Source organism: Zootoca vivipara, chromosome 13 (genome assembly GCF_963506605.1).
Source record: "Zootoca vivipara chromosome 13, rZooViv1.1, whole genome shotgun sequence".
In the NCBI taxonomy this organism is placed as follows: Eukaryota; Metazoa; Chordata; class Lepidosauria; order Squamata; family Lacertidae; genus Zootoca; species Zootoca vivipara.
This window is the reverse complement of record NC_083288.1, coordinates 46,753,198-46,767,527: the sequence shown is the minus strand read 5'-3', so window position 1 is coordinate 46,767,527 and position 14,330 is coordinate 46,753,198. Positions and strand designations below refer to the sequence as shown.

At 40.6% G+C, this 14,330-nt stretch overlaps 1 protein-coding gene across 1 annotated transcript; it reads left to right on the top strand.

Annotated features, from left to right (window-relative positions):
* Positions 1–2,647: 2,647 nt before the first annotated feature.
* On the top strand, positions 2,648–11,820 carry LOC118078097 (vomeronasal type-2 receptor 26-like). The gene is made up of 7 exons (XM_035101824.1): positions 2,648–2,790; positions 3,862–4,153; positions 5,675–6,535; positions 6,775–6,796; positions 6,930–7,117; positions 7,728–7,854; positions 10,919–11,820. Exons 1-7 carry the CDS (start codon positions 2,648–2,650, stop codon positions 11,818–11,820), a joined length of 2,535 nt encoding a protein of 844 aa, XP_034957715.1.
* Positions 11,821–14,330: the final 2,510 nt, after the last annotated feature.

Below are 14,330 nucleotides of genomic sequence, written 5' to 3'. Positions count from 1 at the left end.
AATGACATTCGTAAAGAAAAAATCCAGAAGCCTTTTTGTTAGGGATCCTAGGGCAAGACCTGCCAAGTAAAATAAAGAACTTATTTATGTATGCTACAACAGCGGCAAGAGTCTTGTTAGCACAAAGACAGAAGAATGAGAAAATCCCAACGAAAGAACAATGCCAAGAAAAATTGATGAGTTACGCGGATTTGACATATAAACTATGTGAGAAGAACAACCGTAACTTCAAAGAAGAATGGGAACTTTTTACGAACTATTTTAAAAAGTCAACAAAAGGATTGCTGACTCCTTGGCTTGTTTTGAATAAACACCCACAATTTATTAGTAGAACATATGATAGATAAGGCAATGATATGTACAATTTTATAACATGCAGAAAACAATATGTACAAACAAACCAGAGAGGGGAGCTGAGGGAAGTCATTAGAGGGTGGGAGAGGGTGGGAGAGGGAGGAGTGGAAGGGGGGGAAAGGGGGGAAATTGTAATTGCCTATGTTATTGGAAATTTGTATTGTTTAAAAAAACCATTTCTTCAATAAACATATTTCTTTTTTAAAAAAAATATTAAATGATATTGTCTCTCCCCTCCTCCCCATTTATTATTGCTGTTAATACTCTTCAATGGCTGGGGAACCATTGAGTTGGTCAGTCTTGGAGAGTGAGAGAATTTGATGGATTCTCCAATGAAATTAGGGGTTTTCTGGCTGACCTGCCTAGCACTCCTGTTGAGGCTCTTGCCTCATAGTGTAATGGTGCGGTTTATACAGCCTTTGAATCAATGTATTCTAAGTACCTGCAAAATCGCTGTGGAGCAGTATTATCCCTGAAATGAATAAGAGACTCACCATGTACATTTATTTTGGGATTTGTTCTGGGTTGAGTATTATCAGCGTCAACCCAGGATAGGTATGCCTGATAAACTGCCCCTCACAGGGCAGATTGGGGTTGGTTTTGGCTGCCGTCAGTGCTACTGAATATCTTTCAGCACAGTAGAAATTATGCTGTGGGGTGCTGCAGAGGACCAGGCTCCTAATCTCCTTAGTGCTAATTATATGATGATGATGATGATGATGATAATAATAATAATAATAATAATAATAATAATAATAATAATAATAATATATTATTTATACCCCACCCATCTGGCCGGGTTCCCCCAGCCACTCTGAGCGGCTTCCAACAAAACACTAAAATACAGAAATCCATCAAACATTAAAAGCTCCCCTAAACAGGGCTGCGTTGAGATGCCTTCTAAAGGTCTGGTAATTGTTGTTCTCTTTGACCTCTAGTGGGAGGGCATTCCACAGGGTGGGTGCCACTACCGAGAAGGCCCTCTGCCTGGTTCCCTGTAACTTGGCTTCTCATAGCGAGGGAACCGCCAGAAGGCCCTCGGAGCTGGACCTCAGTGTCCGGGCAGAACGATGGGGGTGGAGACGCTCCTTCAGGTATACTGGACCGAGGCCATTTAGGGCTTTAAAGGTCAGCACCAACACTTTGAATTGTGCTCGGAAACGTACTGGGAGCTAATGTAGGTCTTTCAGGACCAGTGTTATGTGGTCTCGGCGGCCGCTCCCAGTCACCAGTCTAGCTGCCGCATTCTGGATTACAATTCCTATGTTACAATTCCTATGTGATTTGAGCATTAGGAATTGTAGGGCAAGGTGTCATCCGAAAACTGATTGTACTCAGCTCTGTTTTGCTGTAACATCTAAATAATGAGATTTAGAAATCCCTGCTTTGCAGTCACAAAGTAAATAGTTTCACCATGACTTTCCAGTTTTCTTGATTTGAAAAAAATCCACTTTGGGGGCCACTAAGGGGCAGAGGCAATATGTAATCAGATTTGGATAAACAAATGGAACCCAACATGTTTATTACAAAAAAATGTGACTCTGAGGCAAAATTCTCAGAAAATTATATCTTCCAGCAATTATCCAAATAATTATATGTATTTCACTTGGCCAAATCTTAAGAGACTTTCTGATTGCATCTGAAAAGAGTCAAGACTTTAATGTGTGTTGACAGTCTTATCTATATATACATCAAGGCATGCATTTGTCAGGATTTGATTCTAATATGTAGCTGACAATTCACTCTTTGAGAATCATCACTATTTTTATTTCCATCGTCAGGCTTCATCCAATACTGCCAATCAAGAAGAAGAAGAAGAAGAAGAAGAAGAAGAAGAAGAAGAAGAAGAAGAAGAATAGGAGTTTGGACTTGATATCCCACCTTTCACTCCCCTTAAGGAGTCTCAAAGCGGCTAACAATCTCCTTTCCCTTCCTCCCCCACAACAAACACTGTGAGGTGAGTGAGGCTGAGAGACTTTAGAGAAGTGTCACTAGCCCAAGGTCACCCAGCAGCTGCATGTGGAGGAGCGGAGAAGCGAACCCGGTTCACCAGATTATGAGTCCACCACTCTTAACCATTACACTAGGTTAGCAAACACACAAACTATAAAATTATTGAAACATCTGAAAACATCTAAATATAATTTCAGTACAGCTATAGACTGGGAAACAGCTTTCCTTAAGAGATTTGTTGGAAGAGGATAAAAGCTAAACTGCTAGGATGCTGTGGCTATTGGTGTTGCTATCCCTGCAAATGCCTGTTGTGTGCAGAGTAGATCCTATCCGGTGTGCAATGAAAGATCCTTTTCCTGTTCCTCATGAGTGGCACCAGCCAGCGCAATTCATCATTGGTGGAATTTCTTCTCAAATCATTCACGTATTCTCTGAAATTTTCTTCAGAGAACACCCTTCAAAGAATCTGTTCGATGTTTCATAGTAAGAGTTTCCTTCCTACCCAACAAGTCTCTTTTCTTTTTTGTCATATCCTTAAGATTGAAATCTTGATGGTTGAGACTGTACATTGACACATATAAGCTGCTGAGCTAGATATTGAATTGTACATTTCTGCTTCTTTTATTTTTTATTTTGTATTTTAATATATTTCATTTGCAATGGCATATAATTCAAAGGGATTGCAATAAAATAAAATATGTGGAACGTAAAAGCACCGGTAAATAAATCAACAAATTAAACATAATCATAAGTATTTAATATGAATGTCCTATGAACCACTTGACTGAAATTATGGACCCCTAGAAACTTGGACTAAAATGCTCTCGAAAAATAATGTTTCCAAAAATATGTTGCAGTTAAGTGTAAATAAAACACATGTATAAATCACAATGCTTCATGCTAGAGAATACTGCAAAACAAAACAAAAAAACACAACAACCTCAATAGAGGTATTTACAGGAATCAGTGCATTAGGCAAGATTTCATATAGCAAGTGTCCATTTGGCTGATGTGAAAATGTGAAGAACTGAATATAAGATTAGAAATATAAACACGAAATATAAACACGATAACACGAAATTGGCAGAATCGCCCATATGGAGCCACTGAGCTTCAACACATCTATGTATATCCATCTACTCAGAGAAAAATCCCATTGAATTCAGTTGAGGTTATACAACTAAACAAGTATAGCAAAAAGACGTTTATGAGTCAGAAAGCACTTCATGAGATATGTGAAGTATTCAGCTACCTAAAGAGAATGATGAGAGGAAAGATTTTTTTAATTAAAAAAAATCAACTGAGCTGCAAATGTTGAGGAAGGGATGAAAGGCAGGTGTGTCAAAGAACCATGCAGAACACAGATGCCCTGATGAATCATACGTTTTCATCAATGGTGTGTTGTCTGTTAGCTTAGAAACATGAATGACAAAAGGCATAACTTCATTTCAATACAAATAATTTGAGACAAAGATGGCAAAAATGGTGGTATGTTGATTTTATGCGTTGTAGAATTCTCCTCTGGAATTGTATATTGATTAACTTCATTTGCAGCGTGGTGACAAAATTCTACCAGCACATACTTGCCTTGACATTTGCTGTGAAAGAGATCAATGAGAACCCCAAGATCTTGCCCAATATCACTCTTGGGTTCCACATCTATGATAGCTATCATGATGCAAGGATGACCTACCGTGCCACATTAGACCTGCTCTTCAAATCACAGAGATTTGTCCCTAACTATAAATGTGACACTCAGAAAAACCTCATGGCCATCATTGGGGGACTTAGCTCTGATACATCCTTCCATATGAGAGACAACATAGGCCTCTTCAAGATTCCACAGGTAGGATTTCTGAATAGCAGAGGCAGCATAATGACTTCCAGGGTGAATAGACTCCTGATCTTGTTTGTGGAGCTGAACTTTGGCACTTTCTATTGAATCCATAAAACATTGATATTAAATATTTAACCAGTAGGATGACCATACATTGGGAAGGAAGGGCTAGCGCAAGATACCCAGCAGTTAGTTCCAGCACTGAAAAACTGAGATAGCAGTGCAATGAACAAACTGCAACTGAGAAGAAAGAAAGAAAGAAAGAAAGAAAGAAAGAAAGAAAGAAAGAAAGAAAGAAAGAAAGCATTTCAAAATCATTCTCCAAAGTTAATAACATGGAAAATTGACCAAGCTGCTAGAAAACAGTGTCTTTATTATTTGAAAATCCTTCTCAAAAAGCACAGTAATTTCAATGATGCTGTTGCTGATATTATTGCCTTCCATTAGAAGCAAATAAGTTTCTCATTGAGCAAAGTCCCACTACCCTTCCTCCCTCTCTCCTGGCCCTGCCTTGTATTTTCCAACTCTACAATTCTATGATTTGGACTACTGGCCATTATTAATCCATTAAACTGAAACTTCCTCCCCAAGTGCCCCATGGTCAGATTATACATTTAGAACTCCCATAACTTTTTTTTTTAAGGTGTACGTTGCCAGTTTGTTTAGTGGGTTTAGTGTTTAGTGAGAAAAGTCATTATGTGTGCCAGCTCTTAAAATATGGAATTTGTTACAGGGTAATGACTAGTGCCTTCATTGTATAGTTTTTGTCATGTGCTCTTTAAATATGCACTTCCTCACCTTGAATTTTCACATTATATTTACATTTTAGGACCAACCCTACTCTCTTGAATGTCATTCATTCATTTCATTTGCATGTTGTTTCTACAAAGAGGCTCAAAGTGGAATGCCACAAAGGAACACGGAAGCATTTCAAACAAACACTACAAAAGCAATTCCATAACATAACAAAACAATAAAACCAACAATTTCATAGTAACACAGAAAAACAATAGTGAATGTTATTGGCATCTGTCTTTCTCAAAAGACAAGGGAGTGTGCATCCAGGGGTGAAGTCAAACCTCTGAAGAATTTTTTGTGTGTGTGTTATTTTGGCTGCACAAGCAGCACTGAAGAGACCTCCCCAGGGCACAAGCCTGGGCGGTATGTATGGAGGTCCAGTCCTCCTCTGTCCAGATGAGAAGACCTCTCAGCCTTGCTGATATGGTCCAAAGGAAAACAGAGCAATACATTTGGCACTAGCATGGCCATAGAAGTTGCAAGAAGAAAGGCATACAAGATGCCATTCAAATATCTTAGGGACTTGACTCCAGATAATGTGAATAGTTTATTCCTTAACCTTCCCTTCTCCTGAAGACATACCAAACATCCCTATTCCAATACACATACAAAATTACTTAATATGCAGCACCCAATAGCAAAAAGAAGGGTCTGCCTCCCTCCTCGTTCATTCCCCTTGAAAGAGGGGAATTCAAGAGTGTGTTTCAGTAATATCTGTGCATTTATCTGCAGCTCACTTATGGCTCATTTCCCACTGAGGAGGAGAATGATGACAGTTATATCTCTTCCTTCTACCATATGGTTCCAAATGAAGCCCATCAATACATGGGAATTATCAGCTTGCTTAAGCATTTTGGATGGATATGGGTTGGACTCTTTGTTGTGGATGATGAAAGTGGAGAAAATTTCTTGCAGACTATGGAACCATTGTTATCCAAAAATGGAATCTGTTCGGCCTTCACACAAATGCTCCCAAAACTAGCTCGTTTTGATAACCTTGATGACGTTTATGGTGTATTATTCAGTGGTTACAAGGATGTCAAAGATGACAAAGCCCAAACGTTTATCATCTATGGAGAATCTATGGCACTCATATGGCTGACAGCTATTTTCCTTGTGCAAGATAATAAAAATAATGATATTTCATCAGTTACAAAAGTTTGGATCATGACAAGTCAGATTGATTTCATGCTGTTAGGGCTTCAAAGGAGTTGGCCTCTTGTTCTCTTCCAAGGTGCCCTTTGCTTCACAATTCACTCAAAAGAGCTTCTAGGGTTCCATGAGTTTCTTCAGAGCATAAAGCCTGATGGGATAAAAGGAAATGGTTTTCTGAAGGACTTCTGGGAGCAAGCATTTGACTGTGATTTTCCAGACCCCAGTGTGGACTCAAGTGAACAATGTACTGGAGAGGAGAGACTGGAGAGCCTTCCTGATCCCCTCTTTGAAATGGGCATGACTGGCCACAGCTATAGCATCTACAATGCTGTACATGTGGTGGCTCATGCTTTACATGGCATTTATTTAACAAGATCCAAGCACAGAGCAATGGTGGGTCATAAAATAATTGACCTTCAAGATCTGCGACCTTGGCAGGTAATGTGCTGAAAATAAGTCTCTATTGTCATTTGCAAAAAAAGAAAAAAAAGAAATAGAAATAGAAATTTAAAAAATGCATGAACTGGTACTTTGCATTCATTTTTTTTACAAAGCTTTGTATATTTAAATAATGTTTTGCGCATTCTAGCCTGGAAAGACATTATGTCATAAATGTAAAATGTAGGTTTTTAGATTCTATGGAAAATAGTAGATTTTTCACTTTTCTTCTTTCTTAGATAATACGAACAAACACAGACAGTAAAATGTGTGCTTCTATATCACGGCATTACATTCAAAATCTTCATTTCTCTCTCTCTCCCCCCCCCCTTTGACTTTTAATATTTCAATCAGCTCCACCTTTATCTTCATGGCATTTCCTTTAACAATTCAGCTGGAGAATCGCTGTCCTTTACAGCTAAAAAGGAAATAGGAGGTGGATTTGACATCATGAACATGGTCATATTCCCAAACAAGTCCTTCCTTCGTGTGAAAGTTGGAGAGGTGGATGATAGTGCTTGTGAAGGAAAGAAATTCATCATTCATGAAGACATGATAGTGTGGCACCCAGGTTTTAACCAGGTCAGCATCCTAACAGTGCTTTTTTGGTGGTGGTGGGGGTCCGCTATAACCTACAAATGTGTCCTGTTAGAAATTTTTGTTTTTTTCTGCAAACTCTCTATCTTTCTATTGAAAACTTCATAGGGATAAACTGCTGTCTAGCAGAATGAAAGCCTAGGCACAACACTGAGTTGAAAAATAAAGTTGTGTTTTCTGCCATGTTATATATGCATCAGGTTCTTAAAGACCCAGATAACTAGCACATTGAAAGCCTAGTTGGGACACTGAACCATCAGCAATCAATGGCATATCTGCTGCATATTAAAGCTATGCCTCATCTGAGGGATCTCAATGAAATGTTTTAGTGAGCCAGCATTGGGTTATCTCTGTCTCCATTGCATGAATCTCCATTGAGAAAATCTCCCTTAACATGTGACGTCCCCTCTGCCAGTCCTTTGCATCTCAAAATACAAATGGAAAACATTAAAAGAAACTTTTGATCAATGTTAACAGCAAGAGAATTTGAAGGTCAGACTGCAGGTAAAGCTAGATTGTATGAAAAAAATCATTTTAAAGGAAATTCAGTAAGAGAACTTCTCCAACCTGAAACTCCTTTCCTATTTGTGGATAGGTGATGCCTATTTCTGTGTGCAATGAGCACTGCCCCCCTGGTCATCAGAAGAAAAGAAAGGAAGGTGGGAAATTTTGCTGCTATGATTGTGCTCCATGTCCAGAAGGCAAGATTTCAGACCAGAATGGTACATGAGAAAGACCTCATTTTTATTTTTATTTTCATCATGAAGTATTGTTACTATTATGCCTAAGAACTAATTAGAAATGTTTGTTTGCCATGCTGTGTGTGTAAGAAAGCTATCCTGCTTGGTTTGTTGTTGTTTAGTCGTTTAGTCGTGTCCGACTCTTCGTGACCCCATGGACCATAGCACGCCAGGCACTCCTGTCTTGCACTGCCTCCCGCAGTTTGGTCAAACTCATGTTCGTAGCTTCGAGAACACTGTCCAACCATCTTGTCCTCTGTCGTCCCCTTCTCCTAGTGCCCTCAATCTTTCCCAACATCAGGGTCTTTTCCAAGGATTCTTCTCTTCTCATGAGGTGGCCAAAGTATTGGAGCCTCAGCTTCACGATCTGTCCTTCCAGGGAGCACTCAGGGCTGATTTCCTTAAGAATGGATAGGTTTGATCTTCTTGCAGTCCATGGGACTCTCAAGAGTCTCCTCCAGCACCATAATTCAAAAGCATCAATTCTTCGGCGATCAGCCTTCTTTATGGTCCAGCTCTCACTTCCATACATCACTACTGGGAAAACCATAGCTTTAACTATACGGACCTTTGTCGGCAAAGTGATGTCTCTGCTTTTTAAGATGCTGTCTAGGTTTGTCATTGCTTTTCTCCCAAGAAGCAGGCGTCTTTTAATTTCGTGACTGCTGTCACCATCTGCAGTGATCAAGGAGCCCAAGAAAGTAAAATCTCTCACTGCCTCCATTTCTTCCCCTTCTATTTGCCAGGAGGTGATGGGACCAGTGGCCATGATCTTGGTTTTTTTGATGTTGAGCTTCAGACCATATTTTGCGCTCTCCTCTTTCACCCTCATTAAAAGGTTCTTTAATTCCTCCTCGCTTTCTGCCATCAAGGTTGTGTCATCTGCATATCTGAGGTTGTTGATATTTCTTCCGGCAATCTTAATTCCGGCTTGGGATTCATCTAGTCCAGCCTTTCGCATGATGAATTCTGCATATAAGTTAAATAAGCAGGGAGACAATATACAACCTTGTCGTACTCCTTTCCCAATTTTGAACCAATCAGTTGTTCCATATCCAGTTCTAACTGTAGCTTCTTGTCCCACATAGAGATTTCTCAGGAGACAGATGAGGTGATCAGGCACTCCCATTTCTTTAAGAACTTGCCATAGTTTGCTGTGGTCGACACAGTCAAAGGCTTTTGCATAGTCAATGAAGCAGAAGTAGACGTTTTTCTGGAACTCTCTAGCTTTCTCCATAATCCAGCGCATGTTTGCTATTTGGTCTCTGGTTCCTCTGCCCTTTCGAAATCCAGCTTGCACTTCTGGGAGTTCTCGGTCCACATACTGCCTAAGCCTGCCTTGTAGAATTTTAAGCATAACCTTGCTAGCGTGTGAAATGAGCGCAATTGTGCGGTAGTTGGAGCATTCTTTGGCACTGCCCTTCTTTGGAATTGGGATGTAGACTGATCTTCTCCAATCCTCTGGCCATTGCTGAGTTTTCCAAACTTGCTGGCATATTGGGTGTAGCACCTTAACAGCATCATCTTTTAAAATTTTAAATAGTTCAGCTGGAATATCATCACTTCCACTGGCCTTGTTATTAGCAATGCTTTCTAAGGCCCATTTGACTTCACTCTCCAAGATGTCTGGCTCAAGGTCAGCAACCACACTATCTGGGGTGTATGAGACCTCCATATCTTTCTGGTATAATTCCTCTGTGTATTCTTGCCACCTCTTCTTGATGTCTTCTGCTTCTGTTAGGTCCTTACCACTTTATCCTGCTTGGTACGAAGTCCAAATAGAACTCCGCTGAGTTCCAGTACTTAGAGAAACTAATATTCCTTGTGCAATGCTATCTGTATGGATTTGGCAGTGAGCCCTCAATGAAGACCAAATGATTTAGTTGACCATATCCGAAAAAGTAGACATATGAAAACAGTTTAAGCAAGGCTATTATAACCTCAGCAGTCAAGGGATAATGATGATAGAAATGGTGATGGTGATGACTGATTCAGTGGGTTCAGGCGTGAGATCTAAACTTGATTATATGCCGCAAGTTCTGGGTCTGATAGTTGTTTCAGCCCAGTTCCCTCTGCAACAGATGCCACAATTAGGGGGAGGCCTTGCCCCATTCCATATCAGCACGAATTATTATTATATGCTGATAATAGGCTGAGAAAATAAAATTAATGTACTTAACAAAACTTTTTGACATTTATGATTAGGAAGAAAAAATAGGTTAAGGAATAAGAACAGCAAAATCTAAGCACGCAATGAGCATCCCGAAGAGAAGACCAATTAGATCCCCAAAGACGGGATAGTTATACTACATTTCCTCCAAAAAAGACGAATGTATATTACAGCAAATTCTCTTAAATCCTCAATGGTCAGAGAAACACTATATCATTGATGTACAACTTAACAAACATTCACCCATTAACAAAAACCTTCTTCATATGGCAATATTGGTATACTTTATTTTTGCATCACAACTTTTTCATAATGGTACGTGATTGGTTCATATAAGATGCATATTTTCAAAGATACAGGAGTATCTGTCAGTGTGATGCAGGAGTTGGGTCACATGGTACATTTTGTTGTAGGTGTGAATTGATTAATTCAAAATTTTAAAATAATCCTGTGAAGTCAGTTATATCCTATTATTAATCATAAATTCAGGAGAGATTGATGTTAGTCCAAGATAGGAAATGGTTGAGTGATGATATACAGTATATCACTGAAGGACATCAAAAAAAGCAAAAAGTTTCCTTTATCCCAGTTTGATTAATTTTAATGAGCTGCATTGGGTTATGGTAAAATAATGAATGATATCAGTAGCTTTGGGGCCTCATCCATTATATCTTCAACCAGCCCAAATTGGTGCAGCAGCAGGTATATTTGGCACATATTGGTACTGATAGTAATAATATTGAGCCTGGTGTTCTGTCAAAATACAATGTTACATTGTCATCTACTTACTAAGAATCAGCATGCTTATATGGAGGTAAGGAAACAACATGAATTGTCTTTCGAATTTGACCTATTTCTTTTTTTCTCTCTCTTCAGACATGGATGACTGTTCGAGATGCCCAGAAGATCAATATCCAAACAAAATGAGAAGCCAGTGCAATTTCAAAGCATTCAGCTTTCTTTCCTATGAAGAACCTTTTGGGATCAGCTTAGCTTCGATTGCTCTTTCTTTTTCCCTTCTCACAACTCTGGTGTTAGGCACTTTTGCGAAGCACAAAGATACCCCCATAGTCAAAGCGAACAACCGAGCCCTCACCTACACTCTCCTGGTCTCCCTATTGCTCTGCTTCCTCTCTTCTTTGTTATTTATTGGCAAACCTGGGAAAGTGACCTGTCTTCTCAGGCAACCTGCTTTCGGCATGATCTTCTCTATGGCTGTTTCTTGCATGTTGGCCAAAACGATCACTGTAGTTGTAGCTTTCATGGCCACCAAGCCAGGCTCTAGCATGAGGAAGTGGGTAGGGAAAAGACTGGCCTATTCTGTTGTAGTTTCCTGTTCTTTTATTCAATCTATTGTTTGTACTTTGTGGTTGATGACATCTCCCCCATTTCCTGATGTAGATATGCACTCTGTAACCACAGAAATCATTGTGCAATGTAATGAAGGGTCCGTGACCCTGTTTTACTGTGTCCTAGGCTACATGGGCCTCCTGGCCATTGCCAGTTTCATTGTGGCATTTCTGGCCCGCAGATTACCTGATAGTTTTAATGAAGCCAAATTCATTACCTTTAGCATGTTGCTCTTTTGCAGTGTTTGGATTTCTTTTGTCCCAACCTACCTGAGCACCAAAGGGAAATACATGGTAGTGGTGGAGATTATTTCCATCTTGGCCTCCAGTGCTGGGTTATTGGGCTGCATCTTTGCTCCTAAATGCTACATCATTGTCTTGAGGCCCAAGCTGAACAACAGAGAGCAACTAATAAGGAGAACACATTAAAGACTCTTTGTAATGTGCCCTCGTTGCCACATTATATATGCAGCCCTATTGTTTTAGACCTTCTCATAGGTCCTGTTGCTCCTCCAGGTCTACCTCAACCTCATAAAATTGCCACCAGATATTATGCAATTAAATAAACCAGTTTTGGAAGTGATGGATTGCCATGCATTCTGAGCATTTAAATAATAATAAAAATGGGGGGGGGATTTTACACTCTATCTCTCTCCCCCAAAGGGAGCAACTAATATGGAGAAAGAATTAAAAATAACATTTGTGATTTTCCTCCATTGTCTTGTTGTTGTATATGAAGTGTCATTTTACCATAGCCTCTCCATAGTGGATCTGCAGGAATTCCAATGCCAATGCCAATCCAAGCCAACCACAAAGCTTGAGGCCTCAGTCCTGTGATAGATCCTGAGCATAGAAACTAGCAAAAAGGAAGAAACTAGCAAAAAGGAAGAAATGTGCGCTCCAGGGAAGAATTGTATTCTGGTAGAATCTGAGCATTCATGAATTAATAGGAAGGTAGAGAATATGGTTACAGAAGACCTAGGCTGGGTCTAGACACATCAAAGAAGCATTTCAGTTAATCAAGTTGTAAACTTCATATGAGAAATCAGGTTGGCAAAAATGGAACTCCACAGGCCCAATTGGTGTCCCAGTGTAATAATGCATATACAACACATATAAAGGTCTTTTTTCTTCCCCAATGTAACAAAGTCCCAAGTGTGTGGTAGGAGTTTTCAAAATATCATCCAGTTTAGAAACATTATCTGTGGTTGACCTGGTATGAAGAAGAATGAGAAATTACAGTATGTTATAGAAGGGACCCAGGTGGTGCTGTGGGTTAAACAACAGAGCCTAGGGCTTGCTGATCAGAAGGACAGCGGTTCGAATCCGCGCGACCGGGTGAGCTCCCATTGCTCGGTCCCAGCTCCTGCCCACCTAGCAGTTCGAAAGCACATCCAAGTAGATAAGTAGGGACTGCTCCGGCGGGAAGGTAAACGGCGTTTCCGTGCGCTGCTCTGGTTCGCCAGAAGCAGCTTTGTCATGCTGGCCACATGACCAGGAAGCTGTCTGTGGACAAACGCTGGCTCCCTCGGCCTATTGAGCGAGATGAGCACCGCAACCCCAGAGTCTGGACACGACTGGACCTGATGGTCAGGGGCCCCTTTACCTTTTTATACAAGGAGATAGGGATGCGGGTGGTGCTGTGGGTTAAACCACTGAGCTTAGGACTTGCCGATCAGAAGGTCAGCAGTTCAAATCCCCACGACGGACTGAACTCCTGTTGCTTGGTCCCAGCTCCTGCCAACCTAGCACTTCGAAAGCACATAAAAGTGCAAGTAGATAAATAGGTACCGCTCCAGCAGGAAGGTAAACGGCTTTTCCGTGCGCTGCTCTGGTTTGCCAGAAGTGGCTTTGACATGCTGGCCACATGACCTGGAAGCTGTATGCCGGCTCCCTTGTCCAATAACGTGAGATGAGCACCGCAACCCTGAGTCGGTCATGACTGGACCTAATGGTCAGGGGTCCCTTTACCTTTACTGTATAAGGAGATGGCACAAAACAGATTGAAATGTGCATTTTTCTGGCTCTGTGGAAATTTGTTTTAGTTGTCTTTCATAAAATATACTGATTGATTGTAGTATTTCTCAAAGTGGATAGAAAACCTCAAAATGTGTACATGCAGGCAATGGTGAGTTCCATTTGACTTATATTTGCATTTCGCATGAAGGCAATAAGGGAGAAGTAAATCCTCTCTGATTTCTCAGGTTTCTTTTAGAGTGCTGTTGGACTGACTGAAGATTTGGGCTGTAGGAAACTGGAAAGCTGATGATGTGTAGTTTGGAAAATAAAAGCAGGGATAATAATAAAAATAACATTATTAATATGCCACCAATCTTACTGGGCTTTGATGCTCTGATATAGAGACATAGTTGAGGAATTATTTCCAATCAGTCTGTTCTGGTTCGTATTGTGCTAAATATCTAGACAAGCATATTAGATTAGTATTAGGATTGGAGAGGGTTTGCCTGGAATGTTGGAAGTGAATAGTGATTGGATAAGAGTTAGTGTCAGGGTTGATGTGGCTACTCTTGAGTAACGACCCTCCACATGCTTGTCTTTCAGATGGTTTTATTAGTGCACATTTTTTACAGTGTAACGAGCTGCCGGTTTCATGTCTGCTCACTCCAAATCAGATTCCTGCACTGGCGATCACCGGGTTCTAGACCAACATAAAATCATCGGAACTGTGAAGCGTTTCCCTTTTCTCCGCCTCCTCAATTCCAGTGTTGGGGGGAATGGCCTGCGGACTGACTGACTCCCGTCCCCTCTTTCTCCCTCCCTCTCATCCTGCCTATGGAGCAAGGGCTCTTGGATGCTGCTCGAGGGCTGGCACTCCCTTTCCGTTTCCTGGCTCTCCCCATCAGACCCTTTGCTCTCGTGGCTGCTCGGAGATGAGCTGCTCCTGAGGAGGGGAGGCTGTTCTCTGTAAGCCTTCCCCC

Bases quoted from the DNA above. Each gene is read 5' to 3' on its own strand.
- LOC118078097 (XM_035101824.1), top strand. From the start codon at position 2,648: ATGAAAGATCCTTTTCCTGTTCCTCATGAGTGGCACCAGCCAGCGCAA. The intron at 6,536-6,774 runs GTAATGTGCTGA...CTTCTTTCTTAG, and splicing joins AAGATCTGCGACCTTGGCAG to ATAATACGAACAAACACAGA. The intron at 7,118-7,727 runs GTCAGCATCCTA...ATTTGTGGATAG, and splicing joins GGCACCCAGGTTTTAACCAG to GTGATGCCTATTTCTGTGTG.